At 42.6% G+C, this 27,425-nt stretch overlaps 2 protein-coding genes across 3 annotated transcripts in view; both read left to right on the top strand.

Moving 5' to 3' along the window:
- Window positions 1-27,425, top strand: part of LOC141790791 (E3 ubiquitin-protein ligase DTX3L) — a 175,635-nt gene that overhangs the window by 31,402 nt on the left and 116,808 nt on the right. The gene's annotated exons all lie outside the window — the stretch shown is intronic.
- The window catches only part of pdzd2 (PDZ domain containing 2), a 56,151-nt gene that overhangs the window by 1,061 nt on the left and 27,665 nt on the right, over window positions 1-27,425 (top strand). For both annotated transcript variants that reach the window (XM_074670272.1, XM_074670271.1), the window contains exon 2: window positions 24,886-25,114. In XM_074670272.1, coding sequence (XP_074526373.1) covers window positions 24,995-25,114 — 120 coding nt within the window. In that variant the 5' untranslated portion in view covers window positions 24,886-24,994. The remainder of the gene's footprint in view (window positions 1-24,885; window positions 25,115-27,425) is intronic.

Genomic DNA, 27,425 nt, shown 5'->3' with positions numbered 1-27,425 from the left:
ATGTGATAGCTTTTACATGTCGAGGCAGCAGCTTTCCAGCAGAAGGACAGGACGTAACAGAGGGTCTGAAGTCTGCAGCGGGCTCATTAAAGAGCTGGTACAGTGGTGCCTCAGGTCGGATCATATTTGATGCTGAAGGTGAGATGATAAAGAGAACAGCCTCAGTTCAGACACAGCGTGCACGGCTACGCTCTGCTGGGCCAAAGTGGGAAGAGGTGCAGGACGAAGACCAAACTGTTCTCTGCTGCCTGAGCAGGATTCTCACTGGTTTTCATGGATCAGGGTCACAGCAGTGCTCCGTGGAGCTTCCCTCTGTGGATTCTTGTTGTTTTCATGTCACAATATCAAACCTCTTCCTTTATTCAGGCTGGGGACTGGAACAAGTAACTGTAAAGAGACGAGTGTGTAGGGTCAGGTACTGAGTAAGGTACTGACTGGATTCAATCTGTAGTACCCAGTACCAAGTTAAATCAAACTGTACCATGTTTAGGTACCTAAACGCATCTTTGTGCCTGTGAGGGAGTGTAAGAGTAGGATATTTTCCATACAGGACATGAACACAGCGTTGCAAGCTTCTCTGCTGAAGAATAAACATGATAAATTGAAAAACTTTGAGGTTTTATTTTGGGATGCACAATATTATCATCATGTTATTGGTATAGGCAGATACTGGCTTAAAAACAAAATATCCGATAGCCAACACACCAATCTCTGCCAGCATAATAATATACTGATAAAAGAATGGGCTGAAGCTGCACATATTTTTTGCCCTTTTTGTGATTTAGTTTGCCAGATAGATTGAGTATTCCGGTATTTGACCCCTGTTTAAACTAAGAGTCTGTGAACAGAGGTCATTTGTACTGTCAACTATTAAAATGTCCAAATTTACCCTGGTTTTGGTTTTCTCAGGAAAAGCATCATCCAGCTTTCAGGTAGGATTTCTCTTTTTGTTTGTTTGTTTTTTGTATGTTTTGTTTGTTTTTTGAAAGCAATCATAATAAGTAATAAACAGTTTCAAGTACATATTTTTCCTAGTTTGCATAAGAAATTAATCCTACATAACAAATGTGATAAGAGTATGCCCCATAATACAATATGCCACTTCCAATACAGAAGATAGACAATGATCTCTGCAGTTATGTGCACAGAAAAAATATCTGTATCAGCTCAATGACTTGTTAAATATCACCATATCAAATATCGGCAAAATATCCAATATCCTGCATCCCTAATTTTAATATTAAATGAATGAATATTGAATACCACATAAAAATACACAAAAGTGCCAAAGATTGGAAATGTTGAGTACTGATCATAGACCATATAATTAATGGACGTAGTCTCCCAAACATCACCCGACTGTTACTAAAACTGACTTTTGAAGCTAACCTGCTACTGCAGCCATATTGGAGGTGGAGGTGGGGTTCAAGTACAGCTATAGTGTGCACGTCAGCCACATGAGCTGAGCTGTGCCTCTGATTGGGTGAGCTCGCAATGTTGATATCCCCTGAACTGCTAAGTTTAAAAAATATAAACATTTACCCCCTGTACAGTGTGTGCTGATAGGGAAATTAGTGATTCAGACAGGAAATGATTTTTTTAAACCAGGCTGTGAATTTGTTTATTTCTGTGGCTTTTTTAAGCTTGGTGTGGATATGACTTCAGGCACTTGAGCCAGCCTCAAGTGGAAACTCGAGAAACAGCAGATCAAGGAGAAAAAAATAAATGTATCATAGTATCAGGATTTTTTGTTCAAAAATCTTATTTTTATTCTTTGTTTAAAAGCTAGGTTGGAAAAAGGTTGAGACATCAGAGCCCCTGAATAAATATTACAGACTGAAATGTGCATTTTTTGGGAAAATATGGCTCCTGGTATAGTTCGTAGACATGGTTATCATTATCATCCAAGTTTTTCCCATGGTCTGCAAACTTAAAAATCACAAAAAAAATGGAAATTTCAAAGAGTTACAATTTAAATCAAATTGGCAGCCCAAAAATCGTGAAAATCAAATCAGGAGGAAAACACATCATTTTAGTTCTACTGCTGCTCATCAAGAATTAGCAGGTGCTGGAGATCAATGCATGCTTCCACATCAGACCCCAAACTCCAGAAAAGTCACTAGATTTATTGCTAGTCGCTTTTTTTGAAAAATAAAAAAAAAATCATCCCATGGCCCTTATTCAACTTCCTTTCATTTGATCTGTTTTAGCAAACAGGATATTAAGAAATAACCAGTTTTTCATTTCAAAAAGGAAAACAAAACAGAGAACAAACTATTTTCTCTATGTTTTGTTTCCTGACTCATAGTTGAATATCAGTTGAACATATAATACACAGATCTGTGAGGACTCACTAAACTCCATGTGGACTGAGCACAGGCTGCTGGTCTAAAGCTAAAGCTCTGTACATTCAGCAGAAACTCAACAACTCTTCAGCTGATGTTTTTACATGAATGGATTTATAGGGATTGTTGAAAAATCACACATCAGAGTACAGACCAGATTAAAGTGAGGAAAGGGTGCAGGAAATGTTCAGAATACAGGGTCAGAAATATTGGGGGCTTAAAATTCTGTTTTCAGCTCAAATTAGTCTGAATCTGAGAGTCAGTCCTGATCAAGTCCAGATCCTGAACCTGCCACAAAACCACCCTGACATATTTTTGCCCGTATCGCCCCCTAATGGGGAACATGTTCCTTGGTCAGAAGCAGAGTTTGCTGATGTGCAGCACGTAACACTGCAGAAAACTGACCACTGATCGTCTGGGATCAGACACCTGAGGGACAGGTGAGCTGTGATTTCATCAGTCTGTGATGATGGAACAGGGAGGTTTGACGCCACCTAGTGACTGATTCTCACTCAGAGAAAGAGTTAAAGCTACACCATGTTCACCAGCTGATCTCTACACTTCACTACAAACATCAGCTGCTGAGAGCAGACTGACGTTCAGAGCATGAAAACTATGGACCTGATGGGACTGCAAACTCCTCATCCACTGAACTGAGAAGCTACAGAAACTTTCAGAGGATGAGAAATGGCTTTAAGGAAGAGGAGAACATGGACTTCCTGTTTGAGTCAATGGAGCCTCCGTGATCTGCAGGTTGATGTGTCACAGCTCAAGGACAGCACTCAGTGTGGAGCTCAGAGGCATGACAAAATATTGACACAGCAGTATATCGGGATACTTTGACATCTGATACAAAATCCAGATTTCAAATCTTAATATTGATATATTTTAAGAATAAAAATTCACATTTTAGAAGAGTAAGAAGTAAAATATAACTTCTGCACCTCCACTGCAGTAGATGGCGCTGAAGACCACTACTGACACCACTATTTCTTTCGATACATAAATTTTTCATCAACAGTGATGTATCCTTATACATGGAATAAGGCTAATATCAGCCCAATACTAATACCTGGTATTTGTACTCGCCCAGAGACTGAATAATAAATCTCTTATCAAAGTATATTTCAAATATTTATTTCTAAAATTATTTATAAGGTTTGTTGCACTGATCGTGTTAGTATGCCGTGCTTCCTCCCTTTGTTTGGGTCAGTTGGTTTAAAATCATACAAATTTCATTTTTCACAGTGTAGTGGAGTGTGTGTGTGTGTGTGTGTGTGTGTGTGTGTGTGTGTGTGTGTGTGTGTGTGTGTGTGTGTGTGTGTGTGTGTGTGTGTGTGTGTTGAGATGTAAAAAGAGTGTGGACCTGAAAACATCTGCCTCATGTTGGTTTGTGTTTCATGTTTCAGTGCTCAGGATCAGAGCAGGCCCTGGGGTTAAAGGAAAAGTTCACATTTTTTCCTGGGTGTCTGTAAACAGCGCTCAGGTGGAGACTGAGTGAAACACAGAGACGGCTGTTTAGGATCTGTTTAGCTCTGTGAGTTTACTGAGGCTCAGTCTGAACCAGGGATGGAGCGATGTGCGAGCAGAGAGACTGGGTGCTGATGCTGTGAGGTGATCTCTGATCATGGTAAAGGACTGGTTCTGTGGTTGACTGAGCACTGAGTGATTTCTAAGAGCTGAACCTACCTAACCTCAGCTGCAGGTCTTCTTCTGTTTCTACTGTAGCATCCTCTGGATAACGACATGAAAAGTCCCCAAATTAGTCCTTAAATAGAAGGTTTTGTGCTTTTTTTAGTCTTTATTCTGTCTCTCTGGTGCTCCTGTGCTATCTTAACATGATGTACAGCTCAAAGAAAAACTCTGTTTTTCTCTCTCTGGTGTTTTATAAACTCTTATTTTAGCCTCTGTCTGAAACACATCAGATCAGCTGCTGTCTCTTTAAGGCTCCAGCTCCACAAACCCCCTTTGCTCTGACTGACCAGCCCTCTGGAGGCCTGTCCAGACACCTTGATGTTTGAGACTCAGGATGCAGCAGAGAACCGTTTTTACAGTTAAGCGTGATTTTAGACATCTCTGTTATTTAATTCTGGAGGCTTCACCTCGTTCAGTGTTTCTGTCCTCAGTCACAGGAAACAGACATCATGCTGGGACATTATTTATGACGAGACCTTCACAGAATGAAGACCGTTACACCAGCAAGCATCTGCTTTTGGTGCTGTGACTATCAGGAAACATGGAAGCTACGCTACGTTAGCAGGGCTCAGCATTGTAACTGCTCAGCTAACACAGATGTGTATCTGAACGGCTCTGGACCAGCTGACCTTGCACTTCACTGGCCTGCTCAGCACGTCCCCCAACGTGACCTGAGCCAGTTAGGAAGTCTTTGTGTGGATGTGACGGGGTTTAGATGTGACCTGGTTGACGATGGATGGTGAAAACTATTGTAGATGATTGACCTTCGATGAGCTCTGTGCCTTTAAGAAATTAATGTCTTCATGAACTGATAGAGTCTTAAGACAGTATCCAAACTGCTGAGCAGTCCCTGAGACTGGTTAAAGTCCCTGGACTGGGGCATCCTGTGGCCTCAGATGAAACTGCCCTGCTCAAACTGGGGACCGTGGACTGCCATGCTGTTCCCATAGATGGAGGCTCTTGGTCCTGATGAAGAGGAGGAGGAAGAGCTCACAGACACAGCCTGAGCTCAGAGTGTGGCATCAGGACTGAGAAAGGTGTCCCTCTGTCCTCTAGATCAGAGACAGGTCTTTAGAGACAGCAGCCAGCAGACTCAGAGTGACAGACACTTCATGTTTCTTTGAGAGGAGTGGCTCTGACACTTCCTCTGTCTGAAAATATTCAAAAAATGTTGGACTACACACCAGCAGATCTTCCTACGACTGCTCCACCATCAGGTCCTGTTTCTGCCTGTTGGCCCCCAGAGACCTGCTGAGAGACAGACAGAGACAGTGAGAGTTAGCTTTCCCCTGCTGCTGTGATTGGTTGACAGGAAACATGGTGGCTTCAGGTCAGTGTTTCAGGGTGAACCTGATAGGACTTGTTGCAGCCTTGGAGCTGCATGTCTCCAGTGTGTGTGTGTGTGTGTGTGTGTGTGTGTGTGTGTGTGTGTGTGTGTGTGTGTGTGTGTGTGTGTGAGCTGTTCAGAGGTAAAATTATCAGTATGACCATGTATTGTAAAGCAGTAATGAGATTTTTATTCATTATTTACAGAAACTTTGTTCTCTTAAAACACACACACACAGCTCACTGCTGAGGGCCTGTGTCCACTCTCAGGGTATTAACACCTTTAGTCAGCATGCACACAGCGGTCTGACTAAGGTCATAGCTGCATGGTAAAGTCACAGCAGGAGCCGTGTCTTGTCTGCATATACATACAGAGAAGATATTCAGACTTCTGTCCGAAAACGTCTCACTCCTCTTCAATAGGTGGAGCTGTGTCCTTTTTGATAAGCTGTCAAAGCTCAACTTCCAGAGGGGGCGGGTGCCTGTGTTGCCCCCCCCCCCCTTATATAATGATGGTGGAAACTCTGTGATAAGTTTCTACATGTCTATTGTGTGATTACGCGTCTGTGTTTACGTGTCTGTGTTTACGTGTCTGTGTTTACGTGTCTGTGTTTACGTGTCTGTGTTCACGTGTCAGTGTGTTTTTATGGCTTTATGTGTTGTTACGTGTCTGCCTACCTGGGGTCCCTCTTCCAGGTCTACACTTCTCCTTGCCTACTATGCTCTGCTTGTGAATGACGCCTGGGCCCTGTTCTATGAAGCAGGATTACTGCCTAGCGAGGTAGCTTTGAGGATAGGTTTTGGATTCCCTGTTCTACGACACGGGATCGCTCCTCAGCGAGGCAAGTCTCCATGGCAACATACGCTGAACGGCTAACCTGCTCCGGGGCAGGTTAGGTTCCAGATTGAACTCGCAGACTATAAAAATCCTGTCCTCTGACCAATGAGCCCTCACGAAAAAATGGCTTGTCCGTTCTTAGAGGATCCCGTGGACATCGGAGCTCGCATTGTCCCAGGAGCACTCCGGCGTGCGAGAGTTTTCAGGGTCCGCACCGACCCACTCTCTTTTTAGGATGACCACCTTTATGAAAGGTACCGGTTTTTCAGGGAGGGGTTGGTAGTACATGACACTTTCTACAGGTAGCTAAAGGGAATGAAGAACTCTCATTGCCGTAATAAGATCTTCAGTGCCAACACTTCTGTTCCATGACAATATTTTATTGCCCGTATTAAAATTGTGACAGGAATTCATGTAGGGCTCATGTGGGCTACATATCACACAAAAAATGTAAACAAGATAGAAATGAACAATTGAATAAATTCATCTAAGAAATAAATGAGGTATGTTGCATGTTACAGTAAAAGTGCATGGTGAACAGTGCTATTTCAGGATGAGAATGGCACAAAAATTTTTTTTTGCTCTAAACTTATGCATTTAGACTGTCAGCAATTTTCTGCCAGCACTCCTTCCGTGCTTTAGCAGCAGCGACGGTGCTGCTTTTAATGTTAATTACATGTTTCAGCTCGTTATACTTCCTCATGATCACCTCCTGCTCCTCCAGTATGAAGTATGCGCTCCTTCTCTCTCCGGCCTGCTCTGACGCTCCAGACTGCTCCATGTTCGCGATTGGTCAGATGCAGCGTGCTATAAGGCTCCGCCTTATATGCGTGCACGCGCTCATTGCCAAGCCGGATCCACTTATGAGGTTGATAACCAGCGTCGTAAAACCGTGTAGCAAGACCGCTGGCTACCTCGCTCATTTCAGCTCTAAATCTCTAGCCAGACTTTTCTCCTCTGTTGTTCCCAAACGGTGAAATGAATTGCATAACTCTATACGATCTGCAGAGTCCCTGTCTACTTTGCACTGATTAGATTGTCCTTGTGTCTAAAATCTTTCTAGTGTTGTACGTCACTTTGGACAAAAGGGTCTGCTAAATCAAACTGTAGAGCTGTATGTGTTGTTACGTGTCTGTTGCGTTCTTACGTGTCTGTGTTGATCTGTCTGTGTTTATGTGTCTGAGTTTATGTTTCTGTTATGTTTTCACATGTCAGTTGTGTTTTTACATGTCTTTGTTTATTTTTCTGTGTTTACATGTCTGTTGTATTTACATGTCTGTTGTGTTGTTACGTGTCTGTGTTTATCTGTCTATGTTTATCTGTCTGTGTTTACGTGTCTGTGTTTACTCCATCCTCGCGGACACGCTGAGGTGAATGTTCCTCCTGTCACAGACTGAATCTGCTCAGTGTGCACAGCGCTCATATAAACTGCTGACAGCAGATCAGCGCGGCCTGAAACAATAAATATCTCTAATCCTCAGCAGGTTCCAGAGACCCTGACCAGTCACAGCCCTGAACCAGTTCACCCCTAAACAGCCCTGTGTGCTCTGTTGAAAAGCTTCATAATAGAGCTATAAAATGCTAACAGAGGAGGTCTGATGAATTAAACTGAGCCCCTTGGTTCATACCTCCACCTGCTCCTGCACGCAGTCTCACCTGCAGGTCTGGGTCTCTCTGTGTCTCACTTACCTGGACTTCAGGCGTTCTTACTGCTGTCTGAAACCAGTACAGCAGATGAAAGCTGTAACACTTTCAAAGCAGTGTTTGTCCCTCACTTCCCAGCAGACAGTGTGTCAGCACAAACACAAACAGTCTATGTTTTCATGTTGTTATTGAACACACCATCAAACGGTCACAGCTCAGGCTGAAGACGGCCCTGACCCCCTGGGGTAATGACTTTCTAGGAGCTGGTTGGAGTTCAGAGTCACCAACATGGAGTCCAGTCTCTGAGAGCAGACTGGAGGGGTGTGTTAAAGCTGCCTGCCCTCAAACAGCAGCTGGGTTCTGTCTGTGAACACCACACCTGGATCTCCATCCTCAGGTGTTCCTGAACACCTCTGATTCAGAATGGTTCATTCTAAGGCCTTGCTGGGGTTTTGTAGGTTTTGGACTTGGCTGCTGCTGGATCAGGTCCACAGTAATGATTCTGGGCCTGATGGTGAAACTGTTGCATCACAATGGTTTCTTTGTTTAGATACTGTGCAATCATTGTTTGGCGGAAAGGTCAGACAAGTAGAGCTGATTTTTTCTCAGTCACACTTCCTCTCCAGCAGACCCTGAGCGCCAAGGGGTGAGAGAGCCCCGATGGTCTGTGTCTGGAGGTCTATATTTTGGGGTCTCTTTTTGGAGGTCTCTATCTGAAGGTCTCTATTAGGTGGTCTCTGTTTGGAGGTCTCTATCTAGAGGCCTTTGAAGGTCTCTTTTCTAAGGGCCTGTTGAACAATGTGATTGATTGTTGTCAGATGTGGGCGTGGACAGTTTGGCTCAGCGGTGTCCCCTGGTGGGCTTCAGCAGTTTCACCTGAAGGAAGACTTTTTTGGGGGGATGTTTTTTTTTTCAGACTGAAACTACAAGTGAGGAGGCTGACTCTACCTAAGATTTTGTTTTGCCTTGAGTATTGGCCGCTGGTATTAGGAACCTTTGCAAGACCCAGTACTTTAAAATGAGGCCTGTATCAGCCTGATACTCGGTGACAGTACCTGCCCATCCCTACTTTTTATGCACAACTTGCAACTCCCTGAAACTCCACAGAGATTTGAGAAAGTTCTGAAATGTTGGCAGAAGGTGAGAGTCTGGAGAACAGATGAAGAGGGCCCATTTTATCAAGTTATTTGTCTCACCAACAAACAGGGAGTAGTTCTTGTTTTTGGACATGCGTGCCCCAGTCTGGCCCAAACACACTGTGTGTGATACGGGTCCAGGTCTGAACACGTCCATGAAGTCATTTGCTAGCATATTCAGAGCTCCTCCTGGTGGCAGCAGGAAATGTCATGGGGCTGGACATGGCATGGAGCGTTAAAAGTATAAAAGCCAAATATATTCTCTCTCGGGCTGGCTCTACGTTTCATTTCTGTGTGTCACATTTGTGCAGAAAGTATAATCCACCTGCCTGGACTCCTTTCCTTAATTTGACTTTAAAAGGTCAGAAATGTCCTGTCAGTAAGTGCTATGGCCCATTTTTCTGGAATACTTGGACCTTTCAATATCCTGAGTTATTTCCCGTTTACTGCATGTTAAATGAGATCAAAAAACAGTTCAGCTCAGAGTCCTGCCTGGGCCTGGGTCAGGATGATACAACATGCCCCTGGAAGAGCAACGTCTCAACTTCCACTAACTGTCAGTTTTTCTGGGTGAGCAAACCGTTGAGGAATAACTCTCAGTCAAAGTACGCCTACACAGATGTGTCAGCACAGATACACCCAGAGCTAAAGGGTTAATGAGCAGAAATCATTAGCTTCTGTCCGTCTGTCCTTACCCTAACCCATCAACACATCTGATTAATTAACGTGACACTTGGCCTCAGTGATAAAATGATAAAGATATAAATCGCAAAATAACTTCCTGGATGAAAATATGAGACATGGTTGTTAGAATGTGGATAGAATTAATTCGTTTCTGTTTTGACATACGTATGATTAGTCAGTCATATCTTGGAGAAGGAGACGCAAATATGATTGTTAAGCACTCGCAGAGTGAATCACCAAACCTGAAACTGTTAGTGGTCGCTGTGTTTTGGTGACCACATTTAGCACGTTTGAAAAGCAGGTGCAAACTGGCACAGCATTACACACAAATGGCTGAGGTCACTGTGGCGTAGAGGAGCAATGAATAACGAGGGAGGGCGAGAATCTTCCATGTGCGTATTAACATATTTGGACTGTCAGAGATAAAAACAGTGGAGACATATCGTCTATCCAACAACATCATTTCTGAGCTTTGATTTTTTTAACTGGGGCTTTGTGTTTTTGCCAGCTGCACTGGTCTCCACCCCGTGCTTCATGAACATTTATCTCCTGTTCTCTCCAGAGAGCGCAGGAGATGAACCTCCCTCAGTTTTGGGACCACTGCCATTGAGTAACCTCCTGACTGTTGACCGGTCATTTCACTCATGAGTACCATTTAAGCTTGACAATATAGTTATTTTAATCATATCCTGATAAATATCCATATCCACTGACATGAAAAAAATGATCTTGATAGGCTATTTCTCACTCAGCCCGCAGGTCTACAACCTTTACTTTCATAGGAGCCATCTTGCCTCAGCTCACCTGGGTCATAGTCATTCGGGAGTCCCACAATGAACATTATCTTCACCATAAGGACAAAAAACTGTTAACGATTCAGAACATAGTAAAAATATAGTAAATTATTGTCTAAAATTGAAGTGATTTGTGCTTATAAAATTGAACATTTAAAGTCTTGTTTCTTTTTTAATTCAAATACATTTACAAATATTTGAAAAAAAAGAAAATTTATTAATGTCATGTATTTCATAAATTTGCAAGATTAATGGAATTTCAAAAAAGTTGCAAAGTGTTTAAAATTAATGGAATTTCCAAAATTATTATTATTGAAAAAAAAAAAATAAAAAATGTAAAACATTTGCAAAGATTTCCCAAAAATTTGAAATTTCAATAATTTGCTAAATTTTCACAATATGTAAACATTTTTAAGTTTGCAAAATCCTTAAAAGAATGAAATTAAAATAATTGGCAAACATTTGCACAAATAAAAATTTTTTGCAAAAAGTTAAAAAAAGTAGCAAAAATCCCCCCCAAAAAAGTTTTTTTTGTATGATGTAATGCATTTTTAGTTTAACAAAATGTTAAGTCATGATTTTATTTGATGGCTTTAATTATCAATACCCTCTGTAATAAATATAAAATTCTTTATTTTATTTTTTTTTTTTTTTAAGCTACAAGGAGCCACTGCCAAGGAGTCAAAGAGCTGCAGGTTGCAGACCCTTGAGCCATCCCTATGTGACACATTTAACACACTGTAAAAATCATTTGGTTCATAGCCTGTGTCATGTGGAGCACAGACAACCTGTGCCCCCTGGCATGGGTCCTAATGTTCAGCAGGGTCTCATGTCCACTGTGTTCCCCCCTCACTCATAGTTACAAAATGTCATCACAGCAAGAATTCCTTTGCTGTAAAACAACAGTGAAATACTGGCAGACGGTATTTTACCGTTATTTTACGGTACATTTTTTAAAGTGCTGTATGTAAACAGGTTTTTACTGCTGAAATTTCCTCATAAATTTACAGTAATTACAGAATCAAAAACCTGAAAAAGGGGTTGGAGATGCTCCTTTGCAGAGGACGGGGCTCTGGTTGGACAGAATGGTTTCACAGACACAGTTTCCTGAGGACACAGCCCAAGAGTCTTCTGATTTGAGATTTTTCTCTGCACCTGTTTTATAGTTTATAATAATCGTTACCAGAGTGTACAGAGGGGGTTTTACAGGAACAAACAACCCTCTAATAGTCTGAGAGCCCAGCTGTAGATGTCTGCTCTGTCCTCTTCTCTGTATTTTCTCTGTACTCTCTCATGTCCCTCTGTATTTTCTAACAATTGGACATTTTGGATGTTCTGAAATGGGGCTTTCTGTAATCTTCAGCCATATGGCGTCCAGGAGAAGAGCATGGTGGAGGGGGAGGGGGCTCAGACATGTAGGTCAGCCTAAACACGAACTGAGGGAGGGGAAATAATCCCTGTGCTCACACTGAAGGTAAAGAATGGTTTTTATCAGACCTTAAGTGTCAGGAGAGAACAAAAACACAACAACACAGTGAGACACACTACATACATCCACATGTCACACCCTCAGATCTACATGGGGCACACACCCTCAAATCCACAGGGGCACACACTCTGTGGATGAAGGCTGAAAAGGGTTTCTTTAAACCCGTCACAGACTCTTTCAGCTGTGTCATGGACACCACCCACCACAGAACATGTGGTCAGACAACCAGACCTGGGCCTGCACACCTGGTTTCATGACTGGTGGATAGCTGATGGTCCTGGAAAAAAGAATAGTAACAGTTCCTGAAACACAGGAAGTGTTTGGAAGACTAGGTGGTTCCTAGTTCGATATAGAAAATAGAAATAGAAATAGAAAATACTTTATTTATCCCCGAGGGGAAATTCAGGAGTCACAGCAGCATTTAAGAAAACAAAAGTAAGAAAGAGTATAGAAAGTGCAAAAATGTCCATAAGAAATTAGATGACGACATCCCGTCCACCACTCGTCCACCACTCTCCAGCCCAGCCAGTCTCCACCTCCACAGGGTCCAGGACTGAGCCTCCCCAGCAGTCTGTTCAGTCTCTGTCTCCTGGATCCTGTCTGCCCACAGCAGGCGAAGCTCCTCCAATGTGGGGCCGGCGTCTGATGTCAGCTCCGTCAGCCATGTCCGTGAACAGCACGATGCCGCTGGGCTAGCACAGCTAGCTCGTCCATATCCCGGAGCTAGAGCCCACTTTCCCAACAACCATGGATGGAAGGACAGGTCCACGTCGTCACCTCCCAGCTCACATCCGAGAACCAGCACGTCGTCCTCACCTCCTCCTCCTCACCTCGAGGGAAATCATCAAGCCTTACACTAGTTAGCATTGACATGCTACAGACTGCTAACAGCTAATTTCACATGTAAACAATGCAGCCATGGTTACATGTAGGATCTTCAGACAAACACAGGAGAAAAGTAGTAAAAATATCACTGAAGCCACAAAGTTTGGTGTCCATGACCAACAATGAACCATACAAAGTGATGATCCACTTCAAATACAAAGATGACGAAAAAGAGACGAAAAAAATTACAAAAAACGTACAAAGAAGAGAGAGCTGCTGCAACAGGCAGCTACTTGGGCAGCGCCTAGCAACATAAAAAAAAAAAAAAAATGATATGGCTTTATCTCCACATTTTTAGGCTATACGATGTATGTCTACCTTGAGATGACGCTGTGATACATATGGCCAAACTAAACCAGACTGGAAACAGTTCATTTTTGTAACTTAGAATACAAATTTTGAAAACCACTGTATAAATTTAGAACAATTAAATTCAATTTTGTGCATTAAAACAGGTAATTCCAGGGAGTGTCTGCAACTATTAACAAAACCATTGGGTCTGCTAATAAGATGTTAAAGACTTACTGTCATGAATCACCTCACTGCTCTGACACACAAAACAAAAAAAACTACACTATACACACCAACAGAAACACACAAAACTCACTTTTATGCATGTTGTGAAACTCCTCAATTGGCTGATGTGGTGTGCTTTTGACCATGGGAAAGGAGTGTCTTTTTTTTCTTTTTTGCTGCACTTTTGACTTGCTAACGCTCTGCACAGAATCCTCTGTTTTCACTGTTTCATCCTGCCCCAAGCATGTGACGGTGTTAAAGAAAACACGTTTCAGACAGTCTTTACTGAAACACATTCTGCTGCTGCTCAACTGACACTTTGAACCTAAACCACCTCACAGTTATCATAAGACTGTATTGATCTTTGACTGATCAACTTGTCTTCAGTGTTGGTCTCATGTTGTTGCTACAGTGATGAGTGGAGGTAAGTGGTGGCTCTGCATATTACCCATCAGATGGTACTGTGGATGGGCACATGCTAGATACAGAGGCCCAGTTTTACAGTTTCACCCCAAAATGATAAAACGCAGTGAAAATAATCTGTGTTTGCATGGAAACACTGAGGGAGGGAAAACGCTGTAGTAAGCATGCCAGGCCTGTAGTTGGTGCTATAACTGTCTTGTCCAGAAGCAGCTTGTGGGAGATCTCCACTGAATAGAGTTGGGCCGATCATCTGGAATGTTTCCCAAAGCCCAGGTACCTTGCCTTGCCTTGTGTCCTCTGTTTTGTTAGCATGTGGCTAATTGACCAAGGATACACTGGTATCCTTCGTAGCCTTGCCACGGCTATAAATACCCAACATGCAACGCATGAATCTACAAAAAAAGGAAAAAATGGAAGGCAAAGACGCTCCAGAGAGAGACGCACCAGTGGAGGCGTGCGGTAAATTCCAATTCAAATGTAAGCAACAAAATACACCTCTGAAAATAACAACTTATACCATGTCCAACACTTAAATCTTTTGTGTTTCACTCACATAACTAGAACTACTGAGAAGCTGCATCTGCAGAGTGTTAATGATGTGACAATAAAAAGCAAAAAGTGTACAAAAGTGGCAAGCCATGACAATATTTGTAGCAGCTTGAGCATACGGTCTACTCCCACGTTTGTATAAACTTTCCAAGCACTGTCCACAGTGCAACACATGTTATGTAAGACAATGTAACTCCAATTACATAAACATTTGTGACAGGAATCTGATGGTAAAAAAATATGTCTTTGTAGGCTGTTCCATTAGCATCTCCTTTTGAGCAGAGGCAGGACACTTGCCTTGGATTAGAAGGAAGGGGCTTTGAAGGCACTGCCTTCCAAGGCAAGGCAAGGCAAGGTACCTGGACTTTGGGAAACAGCCCTGGTGTATTGGTGAATACTAAGAGCAGAAGTGGAGCAACAGATGTTCATTTTGTTAAAGACAGTCAGCAGATTCAGAAGATTGAGCAACACAAGCTCAACATGGTAGACCATGACGATCGCAACAATGCTATTGTTGGACTGTTAGAGGCGCATGTGTGAAGCGGAGAGTGAAGTCAGTGTTTCCCATGAAAACCGGCTTACAGTTTACACGACAACGGTGGCTGCAGCTTCTCAGAATTGTAAGTGGTAAATCGACCAGTACTTATAAAACACACTCAAAGTGCTTTTCACTGCTAGTCTTATTCACCCAATCACACCACATCCACACACTGATGGTAGAGGGAGCTCTAGGCAGGAGCCATTAGTTCTATCTAACACATTTGCACTCATTCATACACCACTGACAAACAGTGTCTTGCTCAAGGACACTCTGGCATGTGACTGCAGAAGCTGGGATTGAACCCCTAACTTTCTGTTTTAGAGGTGATGACTCTACCACTGAGCCACAGCTGTCCTCTGGAGGCCGTTTTCAAAAGTTTGCATTTTAGGTTGGCTAAAACGCCGTTCCAGTGTAAATGAGAGGCTGAAATGCAACAAAAGTTTTGCGTTTCACTCTTAAACTATTGTTGTGTAAACAGCCCCTTGTTGACCTATCTCTGGAAGTGCTGTAGGCCCCCCTGACCCCCTTTCTGAATTGCCTTAGTGATGTCTGTGTCTAAAGAGGGGAAACCAGAAATGGCATTCTTTGGACTACCTGATCCCCCTTATGGACCTGGGCCCTCTCAAAGAAAATGTTCAACCCTTTGTCACCAAGCGTATTTTTTTCAGACCAGACCTAAAACCAGGAGGGCACCAGGCAACCCCATGTCTAAACAGCCCCCTCAGTGGAGTGTTTAAAGTCTGGTCTCAGACCCAGTTTTATTAAACTTTCACACTGTGTGAGTTGTGTGTTCCCCTTTTTTATTATCTTATTTATTTTAATTGGTTTTAGTTTTTACATTCATGGCGTCCAGCTGGTCTTTCCTGTTTCATTGTTTTTTCTTGGTGTTTTTGGATAATGGTTGCCTAGTTTCGAGCTGATGTTCTGTCCTTAAAGTGACAGTTGTTGTGTGTGAGGGTGCAGTATCCGGCTGTACGCGGTATCATGCAGTGCTGTGGGTCTGTTATTGTGTTTCAGGCAGTGATCCAGAGATTATGTGCAGAGGGGGAAGGAGTCCATTTAGAGGATTTAGGTCGTTACTGGAAATGTCACGTTAATACTGTTGTTATTTAACTGATGTGTGTCAGCGCTCCTCCGTCTGTGGCTCTAAACATGAAAGGAGTGTTTACATGGGACAGGAGCGGACATGTTCATGAAGACTCCGTCAGTCACATCTGGTCTGTGGACTTTGTTTCTCCTCTTTACTGAGGTCTGGACTTGGTCTAGACCTGGTCTGGACCTGGTTTACCCTCAGGAATGGAGGGTTTTAATAACTGCACAGACTTTTCATCAGGTAGAGAAACAGGTCTTACACCTAAAAACTGTCTCTGATCTATAACACACACACACACACACACACACACACACACACACACACACACACACACACACACACACACACACACACACACACACAGATGAGTCACTTTAATGGTCTATTCCTTGGATTAAAGTTTGGCTCTGACTCATGCTGCTCACTCACACACACACACACAGCTGCTCCCTGTGTGTGTTAGATGATGAGTGTGAGGAGGGACATCCTCTCAGAGCTTTGTGTCCTCCCTCAGAGTGGACCGATGGAGCTGCAGGCAGCCCAGGCCTCTGTTTTATGCAACCACAGGTTTTGATTCACAAAGCTTTCATTGAGATCAGCTGAAACCAACGTAATCCGGTTCAGCGAGGTGACCCGGGCACAGGCTGCACTGCTGGAATCAACGCCACAGGAGTCCGGAGTCCCCAAATTACCCAGGTCAGCTGCATGTGTTGACACAAGCTGCCCTCCTCCTCCAGACTTCGATCACAGCAGGTCCTGCCAGCCCCCTTGTTGTGATGTCAGGGTGAAGTCAGGGTGAGCTTGTGTGGGAAACAGACGCTAATCTTCCGGTGAATTCCCCGGCAGCTACTGGGCCGTCCTGAGAGTGAGCAGGTGGGCGGAGTTCCTCCTGGTTTACCTGCTGGGTCTCTAATCCTGAACAGGGGTACAGGGTCTGCACTGCTTCTGAGGGTTTTTAGATCAGAAAGGGGTCAGTGTGCTGCTCTGATGTGGATTTCAGGAGAAGTGTTCCTCACTAAGACTGAGGGGTGGATACTGGCAAGAACCTCTTGATACAAAACGCATTTATTTTATTTTATTTTGTTGATTGATTTTAAAGAGAGAGCAGCACATAGGAATGAACATTTTTATAAATGTAAATATGTCAGATTATAGCCTTGGGCTAATTTTCATCTGCAGACCCCCTGGCAGGTTGATGGTAACAAATACATACAAGACACTAAATTCAGTAGGACAGCGATTAATCACGATACTTAGGAAGCTATACAATAATATCACGATGTATCACAATAACACAATATTGTGTTATATTGCGTTAATCTACACAATTTACTAAGAAAAAATTTTAGGGATGTACAATGTTATCGGCACAATATCGTCATCGGCTGATAAAAGCTTAAAAACACGTTTATGGGTATCGGCAGATATGAAAATTTCTGCAGATAAGCACAGCCGATAAGGTGCTATTCAGTTAGGATTATTATTATTTTCCATCTGAAAAATAAGCTCCTTAAATAAAATATAGCACTTCATTTATCTGCACTGCAGAGCTCTGTGTCTGTCACCAGGTTGTTACAGTAGCTCTAAAATAATAATATGCAACTTGGTTATGTTTAAAAATGCATTGTACATATAAAGTTCATGTGATCTAAAGAAATTATTTTTCTGTATTTCAATACTGAATGTCTTGAGTTTGAAAAATAATACATTTCTTATATATGGTAAAATCAAATGTTTTTTGTCTTGTTTTCTGTGTGTTTCTTAAATAAGACCATCACTATTAGAGTAACATATAAATTCCAGTACAGGAAAGACTTAGCTTTCTTTACAGTGAAAAAAACAAACAAACTTGGGATTATCGGTATCGGTGTCGGCCAAAAGGGGTTTCGATATATCGGCATATCGGATATTGGCAAAAATCCAATATCGTGCATCCCCAAAAAATTTAGATGATATTTATGGAAATCCAAATATTACTCTAAATTAAAAGGACGAAGGAAAACATTGATGTCTATGGCATACCAACATACCCAGTTCAACAAAAAAAAAAAACACATTTGAAGTTAAGAAATGAAATGTTATAAACATACTTTAAAATGATGTTTATTATACAATCTCTTGGCAACATACAGTGTAGTAGCCATCTACTACAGTAGAAGAATGGAAGTTCTATTCTACTTCCAACTCGGCCAAAATATACATTTTTATTAAAAAAAAAAAAAAGAAAAAAAAAAGAGCTGAAATATTGATTTCGTATCTAAGGTCACAATATCATGATACATTATCGTATCAATATTTTTAACACACCTCTACTTAAACCCATCATCAGACTGAGCTCTGGGTAGGGATGGGTACTGAATTAGGTGCTTTTATCGGTACCGCCTGTATTACATCTGTAGTAATGAGTATCGTTTCACTTCAGATCAAACTGTACCATGTTTTGGTACCTGAACACAGCTTTGTAACTGTACAACAGAGAGTGGAAGAGTAGCAGATTTTCCATGCTGGACATGAAGACAGCATTACAGGTTTTTATATTAAAGAAGAAATATGTTAAATTAAAACATTCTGAGATTTTATTAATAAACTAGAAAAGCACTCAGAGAGCGCAGACCCCCGCTAAGCATACAGTGACTGTCACGCAACACTTTGGTCCTACATTAATGTTATACTCCCTTTCAGCAGATTGTCTGCTACAATTTAGTGTTAGCTGCAGGTTTGTACCATAATTTGTTACCTGACAGTGTCGAAAATGATGATGACCCAGTACATATTTCATATTCCAGATCTGTGTATCCAGAATATTGCCAGGATCTGGATTATACTTTTACATCTGTTAGAAATTATTGTGACCTTGTCTTGTATTGTTTTGCAAAGCAAAATAAAGAATCTTTTATAAAAACCCTGGATTCAGAAGGTGATCTGGATCACCTCCAAAATTTAATCACTTCTTCCTTTTCCCATGTTGAACGTTTACTGAAAATTTCACCAAGGTGGAGATAACAAATCAATATTCAGTTCCACATAGACACACAAAAGTACCAAAAATGGGTATTGTGGAGTACTGATACTGGTTGCCATATACTGGGCATTGGTACCATGTTGTTTTAAATATGAAGGGTACCCATCACTAACTCTGGATCCCATTAACCACCACTGATGATCAGGGTAATGACAGCACATTCTCCACCAGAGTCCCTTATCCAGCCTCCAGGAGAGTTTTGACTTTTTTCACACCATATTGAAAAGATACAGAAAACAATTCAAAATGAAAATATATAATCTTATTTTGACAATTAAACTTCAAAATAAATAACTAAGCAATCCAGGACAGGTAGAATTAATCCATGCTCAGAATGTTGAGCAGTCTTTCCATGAGACAACCACAGCACTGCTGCACGTCTATTCATTGCTTCCAGTTTACACCAAGGAGCATTTGGGGATTGACGCCAGTGAAGAGCCTTGTGGATATGAGCAGCAGCACATCAGTAAAGACAAAACTGTGTAAAGCTATACCTCGTCTAACTTTACACCTTCAAAGTAAAGCTTTAGAAATTCTTCCCCTCTCTACATAAAGGAGTGTGTTCACTAGGGATGGGTACCTTTTACATTTGAAACAATACGGTTCTGATGTGCGGTACCTGGCAATCGGTACTGGTACTCAACAGTACCAATTTTAGGTACTTTTTTGTGTTGATGTGGTAAAAAATATAAATTTGTTTAATAATAAAACATAAAAATTCTTCCACTTAACATATTTATTCTTCAGTATACAACCTTGTAATGCTGTGTTTATGTCCAGCATGTAAAATCACCTACTCTTCCACTCTCTCACAGTCACAAGGATGCATTAAGGTACCTAAACATGGTACCTTTTGGTTTTACGTGAATCGGTACCTGATACTTTTGACAGAATTTGGTCGGTACCGATAAAAGTACCTAATTCGGTACCATACCCGGAGTGGCTAATCGGGAGGACCAGGACAATCCCCGGTGGGCCGACCTGAAGTTTGGGCCGCGAGGGCCGGTGGTAATATACATTTTTTAATAATACTATAATTTTTTGGTTCGGTGTTCATTCGTGGCCCTGAATGAGTATTACCTACATGCTATTACCGCTGTCCCTGTGGGCCGTCTCCATCGGCAGCTTTTTTTTTTTTTCTCAGATGCATCCTGACGTAACAGCACGTCTGTGCAGGCTAAAAACAATTAGCTCCGCCAGTCAGAGTCTGTGCAACGAGCCAGCTCGTAGCTACTGCCAGCCAGATGGACCAAAAGAGCAAGGGTGGCGTAGGAAATTGCTGGAAAATGACACCAAAATGATGACAAAAAATAGCATCTTTTTCTAATAAAACGTCAACGAGCTCGCGGTTTGAAGATGGTGATTTAACTGGTAATGGTCACTGAGTGAATATTAGAATTAGTGTCAGCGTATAGCACACAATTGAAAATGAATAAGATGAATGTTAGATCCAATAGACCTGCATATTTTGCCACTGAACAAAATCTTATTGTTTATTATCATTCTTATTGCACAGGTTTAGGTGAGTTTATGGAACCTGGAGGAAGTGTGAAAGGGAGAGCAGAGTCTACTCCAGGACTGATTTCAGAGACAGCAGCTCAGCAGCAGCAGAACCCTGAACCACAAGTTAGGGATGAGATAGATGAAGATGAGTCTGTTGATAGTTTTGACTACTTTGCTCACCCTCAGTTACAGGATATACATTTTTTTTTTTCTTATCAGCACTCTTCACATGTAAAGTTATAATTACTTTATTTTAATACAAAAGATCATGATATAAAGTGGGCTGGTCTGAGGTATGAAATTCCAGGGCTGAAAATGAGTCCCACTCCGCCCTGTTCGGTACCCATCCCTAGTGTTCACTGGTCAAGCTTTTTTTGAAAAACTTCTGAAAGAGTAAAAAACAGAACATTTTGAAACAAAAAAAAGAAATGTTGGTAAAATGTTCAGTTTTATTGCTCTTACACTGCCTTTCAAAGAAAGTGGCAAACTGCTCCATCCTTCACGGTCAGTCTTAGTCTTTGAGATGAGGGGCTTAAAATGAACTGTATACAGGTTAGGTTGTGTGTGTGTGTGTGTGTGTGTGTGTGTGTGTGTGTGTGTGTGTGTGTGTGTGTGTGTGTGTGTGTGTGTGTGTGTGTGTGTGTGTGTGTGTGTGTGTGTGTGTGTGACGTTAATGCCGGCTTTACCCAAATTAAAGGGTACATCTGTGTATCAAAGGTGGGGAGCAGGAGTATTTACAGGGTAACATTCTTTTTCAAAGATTTTAATTGTAACCTAAAAAGGAGCTGAAATTATTAAGACAGATCAAACAGATGGGATACCAGACACAGGATCAGTTATAAACAAAAACATGTCATCTGCTTACAAAAGAAGTTTATGTTCATCACCTATACCAACAACCCCAGTGCCAAAGAATAATAGTCAGTTTATTGTTTTTGAGTACACTGGCTTGTGGATCTGTTGCTCCACTTCTGCTCTTAGCATTCACCAACACACCAGATGATCGGCCCAACTCTACTTCAGTGGAGATCTACCAAAAGCTGCTTCTGGACAAGACAGTTATAGTCCCACCTACAGGTCTGGCATGCTTACTACAGAGTTTTAGCTCTCTCAGTGTTTCCGCGTAAACGCATATTTTCTTTTTCTCAGTGCGTTTTGTGTTTTTGGGTGGAACGTGAAAACTTGGCCTCAGGAAGTTCAGTATGATTTATTCCTGTTGATAAAATCAAGAAATGTATGAGTTCTGTGGAAAAGGTGGCTTCCCTTTATAAATCCATCCAGATCCTCTGATATTATGATTGGAAGGACCTTTTCCAAACCAGTAGCCAGTGATTTTTTTAACATCTGCATTTTATGTGTTTCAACATTTTTTATTGTTTTTAAAACCTAGAATACAAGAAAAACAGTTCCCCTTGTTCCTCATAGAGTCTTATGACTGGCATACTGCTTGATAAAGACAAAAACGAGAAGAGGAGAAAAAAATAAATAAATAAATAAATAAATAAATAAATAAATAAATAAATAAATAACAATGTGCACATTGGTCTCCCTATAACATATCTGTCCAATGTCAAAATGAATCATACTAATTGACCATTCAAGATACCGACACTGAAAGCCAAGCTGTAAAAGGGCCCCATGTTAAATCATACTGATCTAACTTGTCCAAGAGAGAGTATGTTACTCTTTCATAAGCTGCCAACTGAGCCACAGTTGTGGCCCATTCTTCATAAGGGGGCGGATGCCTCCTCCTCCAGTACCTCAGGAGTACCCTTTTAGCAACGGTAAGGGCCAAAATAATCCATTGTCTCTCAAAAGATGACAACTCACAGTCACTAAGTTCCATGGTTGAGCCAGTTTAGCAGACACTTGGAATTTCTTTTTCAATACCTCAAGAAGCTCCAGACTCTTCACATCTCCAGCAGGAATCTGTGGGTATTAATTTCCACTTATGTAATTGTTGAGGTGTCCGATGTCACCGATGTATCATTTTCAGTTTAATAAATTTATTGCCAACTTCTTTATAAATTGGGTTAATATTTTTCAGACATGAATCCCAATCTTCAGGAGATATGTCCACAGCCATGTCCTTTGCCCATTGTTCTCTAACTTTTATCAAAGGATCACACACTTGGTTGTGCAGCAAATGATAAATCTTTGAGGCAATGCCTCTGCATGATGAGGATTTAGTGAGCAGTTCTTCAGTTGGGCTGCCTGTGGGACATATAAGGGGGCTTCCTAGCCAATTTGACAAAGTACTTTGCATTTGGACATATCTCCAAAATTGGTTACGGGGTAAATTATACTTATGGAAATTTTGATTGAAGCTCAAAAATTGTCTGGTTTGACTATCAAACAAATCTGAAACAAACATGATCCCAGCCCTCCTCCAAAGAGTCCAATTAACTGTTTTATCTCCCACCAAGATTCTGTTACCATAAGGGCGCAAGAGGGGATTTAAAGAAATCCCAGCGACCTGCTCTATGCAGCTTGATCCATAGTGTTCTAGAATTAACAGTGACAGGGTGCTCTTTTTGTTGTAGTGTTTTTGGGCCAAATAAAGCTAAACATGAGGTTGTCCCACCAGAGACTTCAACCTTAATCTGCAACCAGCTGGGGTTATCTTTCACCTCTTCACCTACTAACCAGGCTCTTATCTGTCTTATATTGATAGCCCAATAATACCATCTAAAATTGGGGAGAGAAAATTCCCCGTTCTTCATGTGGGATTGTAATTTGTTAATTCCCAACCGGTGTTGAGATTTGCCCCAAAGAAAATCAAGAATGAGAGTGTCAAAGTTTTTAAAGTATGAGTCTGGAATATGTACAGGCAGGGAGGTGGCATAAAGTATAATATATCACTGGTGCGGTCATCATTTTAATAGATTGTATTTTGCCCCATCACGAAAGATTAATTTTTGCCCATCTGCCAAAATCAATTTTCGTTCTCTGCAAAAAGTGGTTGGATGTTTTTAGGGTCTATGTCCCTATAATCCAGGGTTATGAGGATGCCCAGATACTTAATACTTGTCTTGGACCAGAACATCCACATTTTAAAGAGGTAAGGGTCTGATGCACGATCCTCATCCTTTTCAGAAGCTTTATCCGTGATGCTTGTTTTAAAATAAGAGGTAAATGCTACTTAGGAGAGACTCATCAAACACAGATAGAAGAACTGGAGCCAGCTCATCATGAAATTTTCTATCAAATTGGACAAAAATCTGTCTCAGAGTGAGAGCCCACAGAGCAGCTGGGAAAAGACAGAGAGCTTCATGTAAAAGAGGCAGAGGAAACCAGAACCAGAGGACTACATGAGAGGACAGGAGTTGGTGGTGTACAGCTTCACTAATCACACAGCTCGTTGGGGTTTCTCTCCTAACAGGAACACAAAGGTCACACAGAGCTTTAAACGACAGGAAATCCCCTTTAAGTCTCTGAACCACAGCATCTCCTGTCAGCATCTCCCAGAGACTACAAACCACCAGAGTCAACCCAGCTCTGTGGCTACATTTGGTGGAATAGCCCTTTAGGAAGAGCTCAGACAGGCTCTGACTGATCCAGCTTCTCCTGAAGTTAACCATTCAACAGGACCCTGAGGGGTCTAGTGTTTCTTCTTCCTCCTGTCACGGTTTCTTACCTGCCTCTCAGTCACCTCCTCTTCCTCCTCCTCCTCCTCCTCCTCCTCCTCTTCCTCCTGCTGATGCAGCAGAGGCTCAGCCCTGAGAGGAGCGGGGCAGGCCGGGCTGACTCTGGCTGACTCTGGCTTCCAGAGGACAGGAATAGTAGAGCCGGATGAACCGCAGAGACCAAGAGTTTATTTGAAGCCTGAGCTCTACGTAGTCATTACAGTGTGGTCTGATGGAGGCCTGCTTTTAGACGGCACACATGTGGCTCCTCTCTGCTCCCTGCTCCCCGCCTGTAGTCAGGATGGAGCAGGAGGCTCAGCCCAGAGTGGAGCTTCCCATCAGAGTCCATTAACACTGTCAGACAGGCGTCCATCATGGCTCACGTTGGAGCTGGATTATCTCTGTATCATCAGACTGTTGCTGTGTTTCTGTATTTGACTGTGAGCCTCCTGCTCTGTCCACGGGTTGTTCATGAGAGAAAACCAGGGAGAGGTGTTGAAGAGGGTTCATCAGAATCAGCCCTGCTGCTCTTCAGCTGCAAACATTTACATATTCATGCTCAGACTGATTTAAATGAGAATGAGAACAACTGCAGAGCCTCTTCCTTTGAGCGTGGAGCTCACCCTGAGGAAATCATACCACACCTCCCCTCAGCATCAGGGTCTGGGTCCAGTGGGTCTTAGTGGTAGACAAACAGCTGATGAAAACCGCCTTCTGTCTCTACAGGGCCATTGTTAGACCTGTACTGACCTGACCTGTGCCTGTGTCCTCTCCAGGAGAAGACCAAGGGCTGGGAGCCCACTCTGGTTCCTGTTCCTGCACCTGTTTTAAAGCACCAGAGCAGTCTGCTCATCCCAGGGTTCCCATCAGGCCCAGGATGCCAGGATGCCCATCACTCAGGACAACGCCCTCAGCATCCTCCCTCTGCTGGAGGACTGGCACAAGACTCAAACCACGAGATCCCAGAAGGACCAGAACCACAACCAGGACAGTTCTGGGGACAAGGTAGGCCTCATTTCCCTCCCATTGTTCTGTACTCTCTTCCTTTTTTCCAGAATCAGTCATGTTTGGATTCAGAGATTCTCTCCTTCCTGCAGCAGGTTAACCATTTATGTCATCTGGGACGTGGTCCTGAATGGGTCAAAAGCCCTGTGTCCATCAAACAGTCCAATTTGGATCAGTACAGTTTGGTACGGGTTGGAAAATTCTGATCCTGTTTGTGTTTCCACAGCCAACTGTGCCCTTCTTGGTAGGCGGTGTGTTTCTAGCTCCACCTTCTGGAGTCAGATCAGTATGTGTGGCACCCCAAAAGAAGGGTGCCAAAAAGTGGGGCGGTACTGGTCGGGAATTTGAGGACCTGTTCCCGTTTGTCCTGGTCAAACAAAACAACACAAAATGTGTGCTATACCAAAACAAACCAAACTTAACCACTTCAGATTTCAGGGACATCTTGTTTTTGTCCCTGACAGGCTCAGGTAGTTCCTCTAATTCTACGGCCACACAGGACGCAAATTCGCAATGACGCGGGTCAAGATTGCACACAAAGTCAATGCAAGGACTTGTTTGGATGCAGATTCGCCTCGCGTTGGACACGTTTGTGGCGTCCTACGCTTCCACACTCAAGTTGAAAATGTTGAACTTTCAACGCAAATTCGCATACGCTATGCCACGGCAGCCAATCAGCAATGACATTCCCCCCCCGATGCCATTTGATGACGTGTGACGCTCCAGCCACCAACCCCACCGAAAGATGGAGGAGAAGTTAATCTGCGCGGTGTGTCATCATCCTGAGTTTTACGATACGACGTGTGTACTCTACCCAGGCTGGGAAAAAAAAAAGGAGCAGGCTTGGGTGAAAGTTTCTGAGGAGACAGGTTTTGAAGGTAAGTTCTGTAAACATTTGTTTCCAGCTGGATTTGCCTGCACCGGTCTTCACTGAGTCCCACTGTGTTTTTCTCAGTGGAGTTTTGTCGTAAAAGATGGAAGAGCCTCAGGGACACTTACCTGACAGAGGAGGAAGGATCAGGAAAAAAGGAGCAGGGCAGGGGCAGAGCCAGGGAAAAGATGGAAGTTCTCTGCGGTCCTCTCTTTCCTCGACCCCTTTATTATCCCCAGGGAGACCTCCGGGAACATGGGTCGGGGGGTCGACCGGTCATCAAGCTTGCCAAAATAGTCCAGTGTCCAGCCTCAGGCGTTAAATTGGCGTCAAAATTCGCCAATTTGCGTCCGGTGTGGCCGCGAAATGAGTCTGAAATATAACAGAGTGAGTGTCTGAAGCCCAGTTTCCACAAAGTGGAACAGTTTTGTTCGTCTTTGCACGGCACACATTTTGTGGTGTTTCCACTAACTAATCCTGGGACAGGTCCCCAAATAACCGAGACGAGCCGTTCTACTTCTTGGTACCCTGCTGTAGGGGTGCCAGACTGAACTGATCAGACCCCAGTAGGTGGAGCTAGAAACACTGCAGTCTGTTGATAGGTGGAAAGAATGGTCACTTCCTGTGTGACAGCGGCTGCTGTATTTCTCCTGGCGGCTCACAGTCTTCTCTGAAACAAAGCTTGATTGTTCTTTGTAACAAAGAGCCACATGCCAATCACACAGACAAATTGCTGCATGTCTTCCATCGTTGCTCTTTGTTTAATGTGTCACATTTTTCTTCTTCAATGGATTTATTAGGAGGGTGTCGCACTGCTATTGCGTCATGCTATTATGACACTGATGTGGCTATTGGCATCAAGCTTACACACTGCCTACCATGAGGGTGCAGGGTTGGCTGTGGAAACACAAACAGGACCAGGCTGAACCAAGCCAACCCGTACCAAACTGTACTGACCTAAACCGGACTACTTGGTGGAAACGGGGCTTGAGAGAGAGAGAGGTCTGTTCTAAAACTCTCAAACATCGTTTTTCGTTCTGGGGTCTTCCCCAGTGTTTGGAAACAAGGTCAAATAACACCACTCCACAAAAGTCGAGACAATAGAACAAACCCCAATAACCACCGTGGGATCTGTGCTAATAGAAACCTGAGAAATCCTGTGTATGATCATAAAACATACTCCTACATTTCCTCACTGAGTTAGCTTTTTACCAAATTATCAAACAGCAGACCACATCTTCACTACGAGCTCCCTAATCCACAAACAGACTGTTGTAGACTTAAAAAAGTGTTGGACTCAGTTTGGTGGGAGGGTTAACCCCCCCCCCCTTAATGTCTGCAGCAATGAACAGTCAATCTGTCCAAAATTAAAACCATGAACAGCCTCCAGCACCACACACTGAGATTCTTCCAGATACTGTTGATACTGAACACACAGGA

The sequence above is a fragment of the Halichoeres trimaculatus genome, unplaced genomic scaffold, assembly GCF_033239565.1.
Source record: "Halichoeres trimaculatus isolate MK-OKI-2021-1 unplaced genomic scaffold, fHalTri1.1 fHalTri1_scaffold_5, whole genome shotgun sequence".
Taxonomy (NCBI): domain Eukaryota; kingdom Metazoa; phylum Chordata; class Actinopteri; order Labriformes; family Labridae; genus Halichoeres; species Halichoeres trimaculatus.
The sequence above is the reverse complement of the archived record's forward strand: the minus strand, read 5'-3'. Positions and strand labels throughout refer to the sequence as shown.